The sequence below is a fragment of the Barbus barbus genome (genome assembly GCF_936440315.1).
Source record: "Barbus barbus genome assembly, chromosome: 40".
NCBI lineage: Eukaryota > Metazoa > Chordata > Actinopteri > Cypriniformes > Cyprinidae > Barbus > Barbus barbus.
The window spans coordinates 11952935-11971206 of NC_136718.1; the positions used below are offsets into that span (position 1 = coordinate 11952935).

General features: G+C 38.2%; 1 protein-coding gene across 1 annotated transcript in view; it reads right to left on the reverse strand.

The window, feature by feature from the left end:
* Positions 1 to 126: 126 nt before the first annotated feature.
* The window catches only part of dnah12 (dynein, axonemal, heavy chain 12), a gene marked incomplete at its 5' end in the record, with an annotated part of 31797 nt that continues 13651 nt past the window's right edge, over positions 127 to 18272 (reverse strand). Inside the window, 47 exons of the mRNA XM_079400312.1 lie at positions 127 to 904; positions 1000 to 1067; positions 1161 to 1252; positions 1348 to 1485; positions 2022 to 2226; positions 2324 to 2427; positions 2513 to 2698; positions 2791 to 3024; positions 4391 to 4528; positions 4618 to 4758; positions 4838 to 5091; positions 5357 to 5507; positions 5637 to 5781; positions 5888 to 6046; positions 6197 to 6337; positions 6425 to 6597; positions 6691 to 6883; positions 6990 to 7182; positions 7304 to 7518; positions 7631 to 7776; positions 7864 to 8011; positions 8108 to 8349; positions 8531 to 8671; positions 8762 to 8851; positions 8938 to 9069; positions 9530 to 9706; positions 9883 to 9963; positions 11340 to 11502; positions 11620 to 11753; positions 11941 to 12135; positions 12251 to 12412; positions 12766 to 12958; positions 13329 to 13507; positions 13725 to 14024; positions 14360 to 14615; positions 14737 to 14903; positions 15004 to 15142; positions 15475 to 15626; positions 15705 to 15893; positions 15978 to 16097; positions 16206 to 16394; positions 16518 to 16601; positions 16880 to 17020; positions 17109 to 17292; positions 17584 to 17693; positions 17787 to 17906; positions 17997 to 18242. Coding sequence (XP_079256438.1) covers positions 711 to 904; positions 1000 to 1067; positions 1161 to 1252; positions 1348 to 1485; positions 2022 to 2226; positions 2324 to 2427; positions 2513 to 2698; positions 2791 to 3024; positions 4391 to 4528; positions 4618 to 4758; positions 4838 to 5091; positions 5357 to 5507; positions 5637 to 5781; positions 5888 to 6046; positions 6197 to 6337; positions 6425 to 6597; positions 6691 to 6883; positions 6990 to 7182; positions 7304 to 7518; positions 7631 to 7776; positions 7864 to 8011; positions 8108 to 8349; positions 8531 to 8671; positions 8762 to 8851; positions 8938 to 9069; positions 9530 to 9706; positions 9883 to 9963; positions 11340 to 11502; positions 11620 to 11753; positions 11941 to 12135; positions 12251 to 12412; positions 12766 to 12958; positions 13329 to 13507; positions 13725 to 14024; positions 14360 to 14615; positions 14737 to 14903; positions 15004 to 15142; positions 15475 to 15626; positions 15705 to 15893; positions 15978 to 16097; positions 16206 to 16394; positions 16518 to 16601; positions 16880 to 17020; positions 17109 to 17292; positions 17584 to 17693; positions 17787 to 17906; positions 17997 to 18242 — 7704 coding nt within the window. The 3' untranslated portion in view covers positions 127 to 710. The remainder of the gene's footprint in view (positions 905 to 999; positions 1068 to 1160; positions 1253 to 1347; positions 1486 to 2021; positions 2227 to 2323; positions 2428 to 2512; positions 2699 to 2790; positions 3025 to 4390; positions 4529 to 4617; positions 4759 to 4837; positions 5092 to 5356; positions 5508 to 5636; positions 5782 to 5887; positions 6047 to 6196; positions 6338 to 6424; positions 6598 to 6690; positions 6884 to 6989; positions 7183 to 7303; positions 7519 to 7630; positions 7777 to 7863; positions 8012 to 8107; positions 8350 to 8530; positions 8672 to 8761; positions 8852 to 8937; positions 9070 to 9529; positions 9707 to 9882; positions 9964 to 11339; positions 11503 to 11619; positions 11754 to 11940; positions 12136 to 12250; positions 12413 to 12765; positions 12959 to 13328; positions 13508 to 13724; positions 14025 to 14359; positions 14616 to 14736; positions 14904 to 15003; positions 15143 to 15474; positions 15627 to 15704; positions 15894 to 15977; positions 16098 to 16205; positions 16395 to 16517; positions 16602 to 16879; positions 17021 to 17108; positions 17293 to 17583; positions 17694 to 17786; positions 17907 to 17996; positions 18243 to 18272) is intronic.

The window sequence follows — 18272 nt, forward strand, 5'->3', positions numbered from 1 at the left end:
CCACACACTCTCAGATAAACAGGAAGCTGTGCATTGATTAAATAAATCTACCCCAGCAGAGATACACATTAACACTGATGCATGAATTATTAAATCACCGAAAAAAACAGAAGAATATTCCTTTGTACTTAAAAGCAAGAATATATTCTCAATATTTTTTTGTTGTGATGAACAGTAATGTAGGAAAATTTGTTGCTAAGCAAAAAAATGCCCTTTTGAGCTACAAAAACATCCCATGATGCACAAAAATACATAACAATCTCACCCTGAATAGAAAGTGTTATAGTAAATATAATATAGACTGTATAATGAGGACTGAATAAATGTTTTGTGTGTATAGCAGGTTTCTCTACTGATTTGTTTTTTACAAAAAACATTACAACAAGTATATTAATGTTACTTAACTGAAAGTGCTCTGTAGATCAAGTTTTACACTGAAAAATATTTTTCACCTGTCTGGATCTCTTGTATAAAAAAATCTAATTAAATATTCTGGAGGTACCTGATGCTTCACCACTACCATCACCCATGCAGAATTGATCATCCGTTGTCATAAAAAAAAAAAAACACAATGACATTTAAAGAGAACAGTCAAACAGAAATATGATGGTGTTTGTCAAAAGATATTAAAAATCAGTTGCAGAGATACTATTTTTAATGGAATCTAAGCAGCAAATAAAGTGCTGGTTCAAAGTCAGAGGGGTTTGGTGTCAATCATCTAGCTGACAGAGTAAAGCCACCCCTCTCTTGATCCAGTGCTGAGGACGCTTGCTGGTAGGGAGCATCATGCTGATGACAAAGTTGGTTGAATGGCCAGTGGTGGACAGTGTTCCTTTACGCTCACTGGTCTTGTAGAGGGGACACACATAGATGCTCTGGGGCTGATCCATGCTCCTCTTGTCCGCTAAAGACAGGTTTGGAGAGGTTGCTGAGCAAAGTAACTACAAACGCATGATATGATGAATATGAACATAAATTATAATCATGACATAACATTACTTGGTTTGATCCAGAGGATAGGGACTGCATCAAATAACATTTTGGGATACTGTTCGGCCAACACTCCACTGCAAGGAAGAACATCATTAATGAAAAAAAATTATTGCTTAGAAATGATTATATTATTTCCAGTGTCTTCCTGCCCTGGAAGGTATTCTTGCCTTTTTCTATCCCACCGAGCTCCATCCAAGAAAAGGCCATGAATGTAGACTCCATCTTCAGGAGATGAGTCGGAGGTGTCAAATGGCAGAACCTAAAGTAATAAAGAACAATTTGTAGCTCTCAAATAATCTCTTTTTCATCTAATAAAATTACTCTGAGCCGTAGAACAGCTGCAGCAGAGGATACCTCATAATTAAAGCCAAGCAGGTCAATAGGGATGGAGTACTTCCTAGCGTAATTCTGCAAGGCACCTGTTATGAAAGCCTGAGTGAAGAAAAACCCAGACAACCAGAATACATGGGGCTTCTGCGTGTCATACCACTCCTAGAAAAAGAATATGACACAGAGAGACACTAATTAATAAAAAAATAAAATATATTGTCATCTATTCTTGTAGAGCTGAATCCTCAGTGTCACATGATCCTTCAGAAATCATTCTAATAATATGCTGATTTGATGTTCAAGTTGCGCTGCTTAATATTTTTGTGGAAACTATGATACATTTTTTAGAATACTTTTATAAATACAACGTCCATAAGAACAGCATTTATTTAAAATATGAATATTTTTGTAACATTATAAATGTCTTTACTGTCACTTTTGATTAATGCATCCTTGCTGCCTAAAACTATTAATGTCTTTCAAAAAAAGCTTACGGACCAAAATATTTTAAAATATAAAAAAATAAAATTCTGCACTATTAGCAAATTTGTGACACAAATGAAAATTTCACGCAAATGTTTTATAAAAATGTTAATCATAACATGCATTGAAAATATATATTGCGTTTTAAAAATGCTAAATAAAATAATTTTCACTAGCTGATACTTTTAGACCCCATTGTTTGTGTGACCACTGACCTGCAGAAATTTGAGTCTGGCTAAGAAGTCATTGACATAGCTGCCCAATGGCTTGAGACTAGGATAGGAGCATTTGGCCCACTTTTCTGGCACTTTCCCCACCAGCAGATTGCCAGCTACAGCCTCTAGCTCTGCATCCATCACCACCAGCCCCTTAATGGCCTTTATCAGGTTCTGCAGACTCACACGTATAGTGCTGCTCAAACTGAAAGAGGAAAGTACACAGAGATTACAGAATAAACACCATATGTGGAATTGTTTCTGTAGACATTCTGGATCTAAAATGAGCTCTGAGGACTCACTTGTTGTACCGCTGCATCTCCTGCACGAGCACCGTATTCATGCTTTCCTCATAACACACAGGAAACTTGACAAGGGCAGACTCAATGTCAAAGTTACCTGGAAGCTGCATGGCCAAAATCAGAATGTCAATAAATCACTAGCATATGTACAAAATACCTTTTTATCCCAATAACTATTTATAATCTTACTTTAGACAGGATGTCATTTGCAATGTCAAGTAGAGTGGTATCCCCGCCAGAGCCGCCCCCTCCTGAGCCCCCACCCTGGGTCAAGATGAGGGAATCAAATAGTAGTTTTGTCTGTTGAAGGTCTTTGGAGATGTCCACGTTCTCATGCATGCCAAACACCTCGGGATGCTGGGTAGAAGGTAGGTTCTGTGGAGCATATGTAGTGTGTTGTATTGAGTTATTTCATCAGAGTTTGAATTTAGAACAAGGTCAGCAGCTACTGTACAATAAAGTCGTACCCTGATAAACTCCACATAGTCTTCATAGATGGACTTTGGAGGTGCGTGATAATTGCCACTGGGGGAGAAGGAGTGGCGTGGGTGGTCGATTATGTCTTTATTGTAGAAGTCAGCGAGGATAGTCATGAGGAGGCGGCGGTCCCAGTCATCTGTTACACGTCCTCCGTAGTTACACTCTCCAGTCAGATACGTGATGGCCTCAAAGGGAACCTCCTCGTACTCATTCACAAAGAGCTGAGGAACAAAAAGAGAGAAAGACAATAAAATTATTCATACTGTTTTTCCAATCTTGGGTTAACAGATTTCAGCTTTAATTTTGTTATATTAAGGTCACATTTAATCTGTCAGGGATACTTCTTTCATGCCTTCATCATTTATTTTTGCTTTTTTTAATATGACTTTTGTATAGATTTTATTGTTACTATGATGATATGAGCAAAGGATGAAAAACAATTACAATATGCTTTTTTTTTTTTTTGTGAAAATTATTTACACTACCATTCAAAATTTTGGGGTCAGTAACATTTATTCTTTAAAAGAAATTACTTTTATTCAGCAAGGAATTACAGCGATGAATTAAACTGATAAAAAGTGACAGTACAGGCATGTATTATTAAATTAAAGGGATAGTTCAGCCAAAAATTAAAATGTGATGCTTATCTGCTTACCCCAAGGGCATCCAAGATTTAGGTGACTTTGTTTCTTTAGTAGAACACAAACAAAGACATTTAACTCAAACCGTTGCAGTCTGTCAGCAGACTTATAAGTGCATTACCTCCACCTATCTCTCAAATGGACCATTGACACTCCTAATTGAGATTGTAGAGTGTCAATGGTCCATTTGAGAGATAGGTGGTGGTAATGCACTTATAAGTCTGCGATCTTCCATAAAGCAAGAAGAAGACGCGTCACGCGCAGGATGTTGTGTGAAGGAGCTCAGGACAGTTGGACTGTGCAATGAATCAGAGGTAAAAAACCATATAAATACTGTTCAGTTTCTTGCACAGACCAATCGTTTCAAGTCTTTAGACCTCAATGTATCGTCACGACCCGCAGGGTTTAATTTGGTTTTGTCTGTGTATGTTTTTTTTTCTCTCAAAGCCGTGAGTACCATTGACTGACATTATATGACTGACAGACTGCAACAGTTTGAGTTAAAAATCTTTGTTTGTGTTCTACTGAAAAAACAAAGTCACCCACATCTTGGATGCCCTTGGGGTAAGCAGATAAACATCAAATTTAAATTTTGAGTGGTGAAAGTTTGGGTGATCTATCCCTTTAATGCTGTTCTTTTGAACAAATAATGTGCTTCTGCATCACAGTTTCTACAAATATTAAGCAGCACAACCATTTTCACCATCGATAATAATAAAAAATGTTTCTTGAGCAACAAAAATTTGGTGTACAGTGAAAAGCTTAGAATATGAATTTTTTTATTTGTACTATGAGACATTATTTAATTGTATTTACAATGCTAGTTATGAAATTAGCCTTAGATAAGTCTGCCAATTTATTAATTTAACATTTTTATTTTAATGCAATTAACCATAATACATCATGTAGTGCAAAATACACTCTGGTGAAAATTCAAGCACTTTACCTGCAGTTGTCTGATACTAATGCGCAGATCTGACTCGTTAAATCCATAAGAAATGTTCCATCCCAGTGGCCCAAACTTTTTTCTCTCCTGGACAAGAGCATGGAAGAAGCAAACTCCATACAGAAGCTTCTCCCAGACCTATAAAACAGAAGTCAGTAATAAAATGCTCTTATATCTAAAACATGATGAAGAGTCAACATAAGACTTCAGACAGTCACTCTACTCACTAGCTCTTTGTTAGGACAGGCTGCAAAGAACTCAGGGTCAGAGATGGGATCTGACAGATACGACTGCAACAGGTTTAACCTCAAGCCAGTGGGAGGCTCATTGGTCATCTTCACTCCATTCTGCAAGATGGTAACTGGAAACTGATAGAGAGGATATCCTTAGAGAGGATAAAGACAATTGTTTATTAAGGGATGTACAATATAAGTGTCCCATGGGTACCATTGGTGATGGGTAGCTGGTGAGCCAAAGACGGAAGTTTGGATGGCATGTGTCAGGGCTGAGGTCCTCACAGATCTTCTCCAGAGTGGACATCCAGGACACAGCCAGGTGGCAGTTCTGTAAGCACACCCAAGTGCCCTCCTTCATGGCAAAGCGGATCATCTTAACTGCTATGGGACCCTGGCCTTGTCCCAGAGAGATAGATTTAAACTGCGAGCCACCCATGTTCTTATCATTGGCAAATTTCAGCAGACCTAAAAAATTGGGGAAAATTGTGTTTCAATGTAGTATTTGACTTGTATCCTTGAGAGGTTTTACACCTAAGGAAGCTGATATTATGCACTCCCACCAGGGGTCACCAAACTTACTTTTTCTAGGCAATCACCTTGTCAGATTTTAGAAGTTGTGTAGTTATCCAACCTCGAGTTTACCATAAATGTATTTCATGAAAAATCAAGAACACTCTAAATAAGAGAAATGTTTAACTGTCCTATTTAACTGAAGTAATAAAGCACTCACTAGCCATAGGATCTGCTCCAGGAGAGAGTACAAACACCAGTGGAATGGTGCAGTTGGAGTCACCGTAGCTCTTACTGAGGTCAAATGGAGGTGGTTCAACAAATCTCTTTCCCAATTTGTCAGTCACAAATTTGCTGATTGCTGGCTCAATCTTTGAAGAAATTATAAAGTGAAATTAAAATAACTGGAAAAAAATGTTCCTGTGAGTGATGTGCTGCATTTATTACTTTTTAATTACTATGATATGAACATGTCAATTTCAAACTCAATGAGAACTCACTTTATCAGGTCTAAGGCATCGGTAAATGATCATTTTTTGAAGTTCATTGAGTTTATCACACCAGGGCTTGGGTAAAGCTGTGTTGTATGGCTCCTTGCTGTCATAAATTGGCAGGAAACTCTCAGGATCCTTAATGAAGCTCTCCCTATATTTAGTCAAAAGAATGTGTCAGTATCAGCTGCAAAAGCATTGATATAACATGCAGATGTAACATTTCAGTCATTTCAGAAGGCATAGCAGAGACTTCATACTTGAGGCCCTCAAGGGCAGGAAGATCACTGGCCCGGCAGATCTCATCCCAGCTCTTGTCAGGCAGCCAGCTTGGATCAGGGTTGGTGACGTTGTTCTGTAGACCCACACCTCCAGTGAGCAGGAATATAAATTCAGAGTACTCGATCTCCTTCTTAGCCCTTAGAAAGATCAAGTTTAGTGCACAGATTCAATCAAGACCCTATATACTTGGACATAAGTTTCATCATGTTTCTATGAAATTTGACAATAATACGACAGCATTGCTTTTATCCAGTAATGTTCAAGACTGTACTAAAGTTTGAACTTACAGCAGTAGGTTAGAACAGAGCAGGAACGAGAAGAGGAGTTTGTCCTTCTCAAACAGCGAACGGCACACGTTGCAGTACAGGTTGTAGGTGAAATGATCAATCAGGTATCTGAGTCTCTTCTCTAGATTCTTTGATTTATTGCTGTGAAATCCATATGCACAATAAATGCAAATGCAAATAAAAATGATTGATGCAGAATGTTTAAACTCGTGTGCAGTTATTTCCCACCTGTCATGTATGGAGTTGACATAGAGGTTGACAAACCAGTTGAGAGAGTATTGATACATGGGGTCAATGTTGGCCAGGTCTGCAATACTGAAGAAGAGGATGGAGGAGTGCTTAGCAATGGCTCTGTAGCCTTCCCTCGACTCAGCTATTTCAATCTCAGTCTTCTCTGCAATCTGAAAGTTCATAGAAAAGCAGAAGTCAAACCAGAAACTATCATGGCGTTAAGAAAGGGATTTCATCTAAACCAGCTCTTTAATGCACTACACCTGCTGTTTTTTAGTTATCTCATTAGACATGATCTTGGCAGCATCCAGGATCTGGATGGCACTCTCGTCTTCCAAGATGTTCCCCTCTGAAGACTGCAGAGTTTCCAGGATTTGGTCCTCAATCTCCTTAAGCTGCTTCTTATTGGCTGCAGACTGAAGAATCAGGGCATTTCTCTCCTCTTCTAATTCAGGCCTGAGGGAAAACAGAAGATAAATACTTTATCTTACAGGCAAAGACACTAATTCCAAATTATATTTTTCAGGAAACCAAAGGAATAAAATTATAAAATTAGAATCACCTCTCTTTTGCTACCACAATGCCAAGTAGCTGGTCTTCAAGGCCCTCTGGTGTAATCATGAAGTTAAGCAGACACACTTTGGTAGCTAGCTCAGGCAGGTAATGAGGGTTCCTCAGCTTTGTAGTGATGTAAAAGCGGAAGTCACTCGAATACTCAATCACACTCTCGCCCAATCTGATACAGTCCACACCCCCTACAAATGAAAGCAGGAACTCACTTTGATTTTCAAACCCTCTTTGAAAGTCAAATTAATCATGTAATGAAAATAATCTTTAAACAATAACTTATTTAAAAGAGTTGTTTAAGTAAAACACCTTGCTTGAAAACTTGTTTGAGGAGCAGCGGCTCCAAGGAAGGGTCGAGCTCCTCTCCTACGTTCTCCAGCAGCAGTGGAGTACCAAACTGGATGCAGTTCTCAAGTGTTCTCATGTAGTCGGCATCAGTTAGCTTGACCACATTCAGGTTATGCTCCCGTTCTGAGTTTTTCACCCATTTGTTGGCCTGGCCCTGCGGATCTATCATTAACGGCCTGGCAAAGAGAAAATCGGGTGGTAAAACAATGCTTTCTAAAATCTGAAAAAAGGACTTGTCATTATTTGTAACACAAGATTTCCAAATGATTTGGCTTTGTTGAGTCATACCATCTTCTGGAGTTGCTCACTATAACACCATTATCAATGGAGAAGCTGTCAGTGGGAAGGCCAGCGATATTCCAGGCCCTGATCTTGATTGGATCTCCAAGTGTCTTACTTAGAGAAAAGTCATCAGAGGATGGGATCTTCTTGGACTGAGTAGAACGGAAACATTAAATAAATGAAACTGAATATTAATTTGCAAACAAAACCAGTCTTCACTGAGAAGAGCAGTGCAATACCTTGCAGAGCTTGGCCCACATTTTAGTACAGTCATGGCGGAAGCTGGCAGTGAAAGCTCCCAGGTAAGCAATAACACCAGCAGATATTAGCACATCACCTGTCAAGTTATCATATGTGCACTGAAGGTCATTGGCTGCTTTCGACCACCTGTGTAGAAATACAGGAACGCATACTCTGTTGGCTCAAATATAGGAATTAACTAACAGCATAGATTTCTAAGATTTGGTTGTAGTTGATTGAAACCTGGATTTTTCTCCTCCTAAACCTCCAATTAGCTTCTCAGCTCTCTCCAGCTTGCGAGCACAGAGGTCCACCTGGAACTCCAACTGAGCTTTCTCTTCAGTCTTTTCCTCCAAAGTCTTCTGCAGTGAGGCCAGACGATCCTCCACCTCCTTTAGCTCCGCCCTCTTCTGGTTTAGCAGGGCCATGGTGGTGGCCAGGGATTCCTGGGCTACAATAAGGTTGGCTTTCTTAGGTGCCACCACCTAAGAGAGAAAATAATTTTAATCTCATCAAGAGGTATGAAACAATATAAAGTATATATTTCCTTATATTAAAAGAAAGAAAACGGAAAGAAAAACAACATACAGTAAAACGTAACTATTTGTTTGTAACTACCTAATAATGGAAACTACTTGTGTGAGATACAGATGAGGGTCTATCTACCTTTGCAATTCTGTCATAAACCTCCATTGCAGTGATCCATCTGCAAAGTCCCTCAGCAGCAGATGAGGCCTTGGCCACTTTGGTGGGGTCAAAGTCAGGGTTGGTCATGTACTCACTCCGGATTTTATGCATCACTTGAGCCTGTCACAAAACAACACCATTAAAATACATAAACCACAGTGTTATGAAACAACCTACTGTACACACCCTACATAACAAAAAAAGACTTACAGGGATGTTGTCTTTGTCATACTCCTTCAGATCTCTAAGGAAATTCATATCCCCTAGCAGCTTCTTGCTTGGACCCCAGTAGTCAAGAATCTATAAGAATAGATATCATGCTGTCACAAAAAAAACAAAAACAAAGAAAGCTCTTGTCATGTGACCTGTCTAGACTCGCTTTTGACCTTCTGTCCAGTTCCAGCAGGATCATTGATCTTCTCTGGTTTGATGTCCTTCATTACACACACCGCTGCCATCACCAACTTCACTCCCGATGGAGGGTTCTTCATTGATTTTACAATGGTCACATCAGCTGGCTGAAATCACAAATCAACCCACACCTTTTATAATAATCTATAATTTTATAAACCACAATTTCCCACATTTAATCATACATGAATAATTATAGGGCTTTATTGATATTGTTTATTGATAAATTCTGGGTAGAGTTCAATATAAACCCCTATCCTTAAGTATTAAATTTCTGCAATTCTGCATTTAGCATGAACTGATTAACATATTTTTTTGATAATTATCATTTTAAATTTTTTGTAAAATATTTAAATATATTATTTTCATTAAATAATAGAGAAAAGTGCATACTAAATTACAGTTCTTCTTTCTTACAAAGTCTTCCTTCTTAAATTAATTTTCATACTGAATTGTCATCCTTGCATGAAGTTAAACATGATTACTCAAATTACTCTCCCCGTGTCTGAATATGCTGACTTTCTTATGATATAGTGTGAAAAGCACCATGTAAAATACTTAGTTGACCTTGAGTGTGTCCAGGGCAGTCAGTGCAGCCTCCAGTGCAGGGATGGCCTCGGCCAAGTCACTCTCACACTCATTCTTCAAAGCCTGGGCTTCATTTGCTTTTAGAGTAGCTGTTTCTTCATCCACACGGACAAGTTTGCTCTTTGCCTCAACCTCCACTGACTCAACCTCTATCACCTGAGAAGAGAAACATGTAGCTAAAATATGCAGATAAACCTTTCTCAAAATTAAGATAATATACATGAAATACTACTATATGAACAACAGAAACACTATTAATCTATTCAGTGGTAGTACAAAATTAACATTTGCTTTAAACACAGTACTGTAAGATAGATGCCAATGTTTCTTACTTTCATTATTTTGGTGTTGTCAATCTTAGCCTGTTCTAGTTTAGGCTGCAGGTCCACCAGCTCCTTCTTCATTTCACTCACCTAAACCAGCATAAATGCATTAAAAAAATTTGCCTCACTGACCATGATTAAAAAGGCTATGTGGTTATAAAAAAGATCAATTTTTAGCATTATATGCACTATTATATGGAAAAATCATTTTTATAAGGTGTTTGAACACAGTTGTGTGGCCGCAGTGTGTGAAAACAACCAGTCTATAATGTTAAAAATCCACCCACTCATTTTATAAAACCAATAAATCATGAACAGTCTCTCCAAACGAGCTGTTTCAGATTCTCCCTCTGTTCACGTCACTGAGGGGAAAAAGTCCTGCCCATTTGTAACGCTCTCTGCCCTATTAGCGTAAACACAGCCCTGAGTGAGAAGCTGCAGTCCACCATTACTGGAGATATATACAATGTCAGCGCCAAAGAGGCATTACAAGCATTGTTTTGGGATGCACTAATGAACATAGAAGTCACCATGATCTCCCCCATCTGAGCAGAGGACACGTATATTTTTGTGGTTAAATTTCATTCTCAAAGGAAATATCCCGAAAAAAATCGTAAAAGTCCCCTAAATGTTTATGGATCAATACCAACACTTTGTGCGCGAACGTCAGTTCCAGACAAAGTATCACGCGTTTGTTTTCCAAATTGCCTTTCTGAAAGAACTTCTTGGCACTCTGTAAGGCTAATTGCTAAAGCTATCATCATGGACAGTCGTACAATACATTTCACTACATGTCGTACTATGTATGTATATGTATGTGACAAATAAAATTTGAATTTGAATTTGATCTCTGCCTGTTTTCACTGATGCTTCCTTCAAGTGCCGCCAGAATGATCTTAAATAGGAATGTGGTAGTTAAAAGTTGCATATGAAAGCAATGCGAGTTGATTGCTTGAAGTTGTTGAGCTCATAATCAGAAGTGGGACTTATAAAGTTTGTGATAGCATGAGACCAGCTAATGTTGTTATTTTTATCCCACCATCTGTGTAATTCATAAACGTGAATTTATTATGCACAGTATAATCAGATGACTGACTTTGAAACAGAGTATGTTTTCTGTAAAGATAACAGGCTTGTACTAATAGTGGAATGTTGTTTTGCAAAGGCTAGCACTGCTAATGCTGGCGCTTGTACTCATGAAGCTCCGCCCTCTTCTCCAGGAGCAACAGCTCATTTGCATTTAAAGCAACATACTCAAAAACAGTGCGTTTTGGCTCATACCCTAAAAGTGGCAATTTCAACAAGCTATAAAAAATGATCTCTGGGGTATTTTGAGCTAAAATTTCACATATACGCTCTGGGGACATCAGAGACTTATTTTACATCTTGTAAAAAGGGGCATAATATGTCCCTTTTCAGATATGTTTATCTGCTATTTTTTCTCTACATTATTCCTAACACATTACCTGAGACTCTGCAAAGGCCAGTTTGTCCAATCCATTTGTATATCTGTTTTTAGCACTCATAACAGTGTCTCGTTTTTGAGTGAGAAGAAGTCTGAAGGCAGCTATGAGTTCCAAGTAAGAAGTGGGAGTCACATAGTTATGGCGGCCCAGCTCTGACAAAAACCTGCAAAGATTGCATAATTTTATAAATAATTGTGTTCTACAAGCACAAGTAAAATAAATTGTTCTGTCACTCTCCTGAATTTTCCTAGAAATACTAATTGTGATATAAACATCATACCTGTGAGATAGATCAATAGCAGAAGTGTGGAAAGTCTTGCAGATTGGCACGATTTCCTGTCGCTCAAGATCACTCAGCTCCAGTGTCTCCAAGAACTTATTAGCGACTCGCTCCAAAGCCTCTTCAGGCCATGGCTGGGGAGATCAGAAACGAAACTGTGACTTCACTTTCAGAGTAGGTTTATATTCAAAACTGGTTTTGGTCATTTTTATATTATAACATAAATAGACACAGTTAATTAAAAAAAACACAGTTTCTTAGTTTCTCCAAACACAACAAGTAAATGCTCAACCATCTCTTCCATGTTCGAGCCAACCTCACCTGAAACCAATCTATGGTGCAGCAGTTAATCAGGGAAGGGAACTGTCTCAGGCGATTTCGGAAGGCATCTCCTATTGGGCTGAAGGCCACTACTATATGTAAGTTCTCTCTGCAGCGAGTCACAAAATACGCAAATAGAGCCAGAGGGCTGAACTCCAAATTTTTATTCCCAGCTTGAGCAATGGGGCGTACAGCCTGAAGAGGATACAGAGAAAAATACACTGAAAAATAAAATTATAAAATAAAATATTCTTACAATATAGGTCTCTACACATCAATAACGAGTTTATATATGATACTTGTAACTTACCTCCATAATTTCTTGCTTTTCATCCACAGCAAAGATGTTTGGTACCTCTCCTGTGTTTAAAATGCTGTCCACATCTTCTAAAAAGGCTTCATCCTTTATCTGAGCATCAGTGAGCAGGAAGACCATTTTCTGGCCCTTTACTCCAGCATTCTTCATCAGGCGCTAGACAACACAAAATCCATTAGTGGGCACATTTGCCTTCTAAATATCTTCATGTTGCTCTTTTCCATACAGCAGTTCAAAGTGACCAGGGGCTGTCAAGCTCCAAAAATATTGTAATGAACACTTGGAATATTGCACACAAGTCGTATTTATTAATTTTATGGTGCTTTAATGGTGTTTTTTTGACATCCCCCGGTTGCAACAAATTGTCACATGGATTAGAGCTGCATGAAGATTCATCAAAAAAATCCTACTTTTGAGCTTCACAGAAACAATAACAGCATACAGGTTTGGAATGACATGATGGTGAGTAAATAATGAAAAATGTTAATTTTGTGTAATTACACCCATACCTTCAGATCATCTCTCCATTCATTCATGCCATAGCTTTTGGAGATCTCAGGCTGGAACAAAGTCATATTAGCCATAAAAGTGGCAAGCCTGGTGATGGATTGACGGCCACTGCCTCCAACACCAACCAACAAAGCATTTCCCCCAGGCTGTTTTAACACACGGCTGATCCTGGACAGGTGCTCCAGGACATAACTGCACAAATGAACAAGGGAGAGAATTTCAAGGGAAATAATTTCTTTCTTCTGTGGAACACATAAAAAGATACTTCGAAGAACGTTGGTAGTTAAACAGTCTCGGTTTCTATTAAATTCCACTGTATGGACAAAAAATGCTATGGAAGTCAATGAGAACCAAACCTGCCTGGTTATCAACAATCATCAAAATGCCTTCTTTTGCTTTCCACTAAAACAAGTAAGCATACAGTTTTGGAATGACATGATGGTGAGTAAATGATGACAGAATGCTCATTTTTGGGTGGACTATTCATTTAAGATGATTCCTGTTGGAGAATTGCAGTATGTGGCATCATGCACTAAAGCATAAACAGCTTATTAAAAGTTACCGGAATATGACCAAGTTCATGCGGTTCTTGTGGGTTTGGTTGTACTCCTCCAGATAGGCTTCTACCACCTCACTAAAGCGCTCCATGGAGGGAACCTCTGCATACAGCCTCTCACTTTCATCCACGTCAGGGGTCATATAATCTCCAAACAACAAATTCCGCATATTCTCCTCACCAATCTGAGGAAAACAACACAAAAAACTAACCATTTTGGTTTCATATGATCAATAATGACTTTGTATTCATCACTGGAATGCAAGACAGTATTTTTGTCCTATTAAATTAATATTTTTAATTAAAAATATATTCATTTTGTTGACACATTTATTTTAGAAAATTGCCTATGATATTAAGATACATACTGTCATTACTGATAAATTACAGTCGTTAACGTACAGGTTTGTTACCATCCTTAAGATGTTCAAAGACTGTGTCAAAGTTTTCCTTGAAGTGCTCCTTCACAATATTGTTTATGAGTGAGAAGAGCCAGGCTCGGTCCTGGTCATCCACAAGGCGATCATAGAAGATGCGGTACAATTCGTGTACGAAAAGCCTGATCATCGTTCGCTTGTTTGCAAGTGATTCCTTCTTCAGTAGCAGGCAGCCCTGCACCACTCGTGAGAAATCTCTTAGGTTGAAAGTGTAATGAGACTTAGCTGGTGTGGGAAGGAGATTTTCTATAGCCTTTTTATAAACCTGTTTCATACAGAACACAGAATTAGACTATATAAATCGATACAGAAAAGAATAAACAATGGAATTACATACCAATATACAGTATACCATTTAAGAGTTTAGGTTAAGTAAGCTTTTGCTTTTTTAAAAGAAAGTAATTAATATTATTCAGCAAGGATGCAATAAATCACAAGAATAAATTACATTTTAAAATATATTCAAATAGAAAACAGTTAAATTGTAGAATATCACAAAATTATGTGTTTCTTTATGAGAATAAAAGACTTTTAAAAAAAACCTTTCCAACCTTTGAATGGTACTGTATATATGTATACTGTATGTATCACATGACTTGCCTCAAGTGTTGCAGTGACTATCTGATTGCCAATCGGGAAGCAGTCAGATGGGAAGTCATTGGTCCGGAGGTAAAAGGTCACAACATTAGAGAAAATGCGCACCATGGTCTCATCACTGAATGAGTTGATGCTGCACATGTTAAAATGTCGTAGAAAACGAGGAGTAACTGCATTCCTCCCACCACCAGGGGGACCCATGGCAGAGATCAGTTGCAGGTCCGTAAGGATGATTTTTGAGGTGTCCTTAAGGTCATACCTACAACATAAGGACTCTATTACAGAGTTCTATAAGCTCAGCTCTATAACAGCACATAAGAGCAAAGAGTAAAAAGACTAGAACAGATAACTGATTTATAGTGTATAAAGTTTTCATTTACCAGTTCCCATGGTCAAAATACTGACGAAGCAGCTCAATTGGGGGTTGTGCACCAAACACCTCTTTTGCTGGCATATTCATGTCATCCACAAAGATGATGCATTTCTTTCCCATGGGAGGTCCATACACTCCCTTTCGCCTCTTGTCTAGTCTGGACATAATAATGTTCTAAAGGATAAAGAGAGCACTTGTGTTATAGAAAAATACTACTGAAAATTCATTTCAACATATTCACTGTACGGCGAGTGGGAAGTATCCTGTTGGTTACCTGAGTCTGATTGGCACTGGTGCGAGCTGAGAAGTTGATGAAGAAGGGAAGGAAGAGTTCTTTGTCGAGATTGTTCATTAGTTTTTCTTTCACATAAACAGACTTTCCTGTGCCTGTGGGGCCGACAAGCAAAAGAGGCCTAAATCAAAGTGAAAAACAAGAAAAAAAATTAACAATTTTGGGTCAATGCAATAATACAAATTAAAATGAGTAGCTTAAATATCAAGTTTAAAAGAAGATATGAGTTAATGCAAGGGTTCAGCAAACTTCCAAAGTAGTTGCAGGATGACTTAAAAGTATTCAAATTAATAAATTATTATTAACATATTAAAATAATGCAACTCTAATGTAAATTAAAATGCTTGAAAAAACAAAATCAAGATGTAACCTTAAAAAAACAAATCATATTTCTTTCTCCCCTCAATAACCACTGGTCTAATGTTTGTCAAGATGTTAAAATAGAATACTTACATCCCATACTGAATGCAGAGATCCATTAAGTAAGTATATCGTACAGTGTCAATTGTGGGAACAATGATGTCCTGTACTTTGGTATTCTTGTCACCTAATGGTGCATTTCTGATGGACTCATTCCAGTGAACCCAACGACCTTTTCCTTTGAACTAATTTGAAGTGAAAAGAGTCATTTTCCAGAGTAATATCTCTCAAATTCTCATACTACTGCACTACTATATACCAACCTCATAACTGTAGTCATAGACAAGACCTTTCTCTTCGAATGGACACTCCCATTTAGACACAGCAGCAGGTATGGGGTAGTTTTCTGCCTTTCCTGAAATTATTTCTCTCAAAAACTGATCAAATCGACTGCAGCTGTCTGTATCACAGCATCCACCGACAGACCACACCAGGGCAAAGGCAAAAGCTGCCTGCATAGGCCAGAATAATCCACGTTTACAAATTTAACTGGATTCTGATGAGTTGTACATTGTACCTTTTAAATGAATAATTACCATGATCCATGTGCGTATATTTTTGTTCCCTGGATCTTCATCTAAAGGCCCAGTCAGCAGCATCTCAAAGAGTCGTGTGAGAGACACAACAGTATTACTGTTGCTGGTAGGAATGACCTCCTGGAATATTAAACTCAATGAGCTCTGACTGATTTGTTAACAATGTCTAAGATCAAATATAATCTATTGCGGTTATGCTATAAGCAATTCATAATGTAAAACAATTACCCGACACTGTTTGCGTAATAAAACAAGCGCAGGAGGAAGTAACCACTCAAAGAGCTGCTGCAGTAGTGTGGAATTGTCTTGTGACTGAAGTGGGTCAGGAAGCGTTTTCATCCATGATAGCACCAGAGGAGTCCATCCTAGCTGAGACGGCTCCATGTAGATCATTCCACAACGACTCACTGTGGCTGGCTATTTCAGGAATTAGAAATTGTTAGTACAGTACGGATAATGAAGGCTGAAGTGGTTTTGAATATGCTTCGTATATGGATCGTGCTTAGGTTTAATATTAAATATGGAGACAGGCTGACTCACAGAGGCTTGTGACAGATCCATGGCCTCAAAAATCAGACTCATTTGATTGGACATCTGGATAATCTCCCCACTCATGAGGCATAGCTAAAATTACACAAAATTTTTGTTATTATCTACAGCAGGGATGGGCAACTTCGGTCCTGGAGGGCCACTGTCCTGCAGAGTTTAGTTCCAACCCTAATCAAACACACCTACCTGTAGCTTTCTACTGATCTTGAAGACCCTGATTAGCTGGTGTGTTTGATTAGGGTTGGAGCTAAACTCTGCAGGACAGTGGCCCTCCAGGACCGAAGTTGACCATCCCTGATCTACAGGTTATTTACATGATAGGAAGATATGCTCTTAAAATAACGTTAACTTGCCTTTTTGTTGTCATCCAGCACAGTGTTCATGCTCTCAATCCAAAGCGTGTCTATGGGGCCATCGAACACCACCCATTTCCTGTCTGGGGTGTCACTTGAGGCAAATTCTCGAAAGGTGTTTGCCACAATCCCATCTGTCCACTGATAAAACAAAAATGCACAAGTAAAAAAAAACACAAATAAACAAACTGTTGCCTTTTATAATCTGATGCAGAAACCAAGCTCCTACCTCATGGGACACAGGATCAAACTGACCAAACACTTGGCCCATCGTTATAGATTTAGGATTGACAGTTTCATACACAACTTTTTCTTCTTCATTATAGCCCCTCTCATTCATCAGGGTCAAAGTATCAGCAAGAACATGAAGTACTTTGGTTTTTCCAGCAAATGGTTCTCCAACAAGCATGAACCTATGGAATATTTTAACAGAATATTTTATTGTTTGTTCCAGTGTTTCTAATGTATGAAAATCCTCTTGTTTGATTGAGCAACAAAAACAAATTACATCACTTTCAATGTATGTTTTGCTTCTTATTGTTATATAATACATATTATAACTTTACAGCCAGTAGATCACCATGTAAATGTACACTGATAAAAGTATTATAATATTACTGTAAAATAAAATTTTATAAAATTTTAGATTTGCATGTTTTACATTACCAGTTTAAATGTTATTGGAAAGGAAAAAACCAACTTACCCATGACGAACTATCATCATCTCATAAGTTTGAATCATTTTGTCCAGGAAAACCTTTACAGGTTGCACATTGTGATTTTTGCAGCACTCTTGAGTACATTCCAGGAATAACTATTGCATATGAACAAAATGTAATTAAAATATGCTATTTATCATTACAAATCTAAATTAAAAAATAAACAAGCAGCATTAAGCAAAGTGTACCTTATAATCTGCCACAGGTAGTGAAATTCCTGGGAACAGGTCACTAGTGATTCCATTGAAAAGAGGGATATCATGGGAGAGAAACTTGGGTTCATTTACATCCTTGATGGACCGTAGAAGCTACAAACAGAATGAGGGTAATGTATCTGATTTTAACCAGCTTTTGGTATAAGACACTGGGTTACCTAGACTTCCATTTCATTAACTTACAAGCATATCCTCATTTTCATCTGGAAATTTGAGTTTGAGGTTTCCAGCAGCCACCAGCACTGCTTTAACGGCCCTCATCCCATAGTCATAGTGGAACTGAGAAGACAGCTGCTCAGAGCACAGTCTGTAGGTCATCACAATCTTCACTGAGAGAGGCTTAGCATTGAGGAAGCCATACGAATACAAGGAGATCTCAGCGATCAGTGCATAGTTAGGCACCATCATGGCCACTGTTCTAAACAAGACCTAAACAAGAGTAACATGAAAACAGAACAG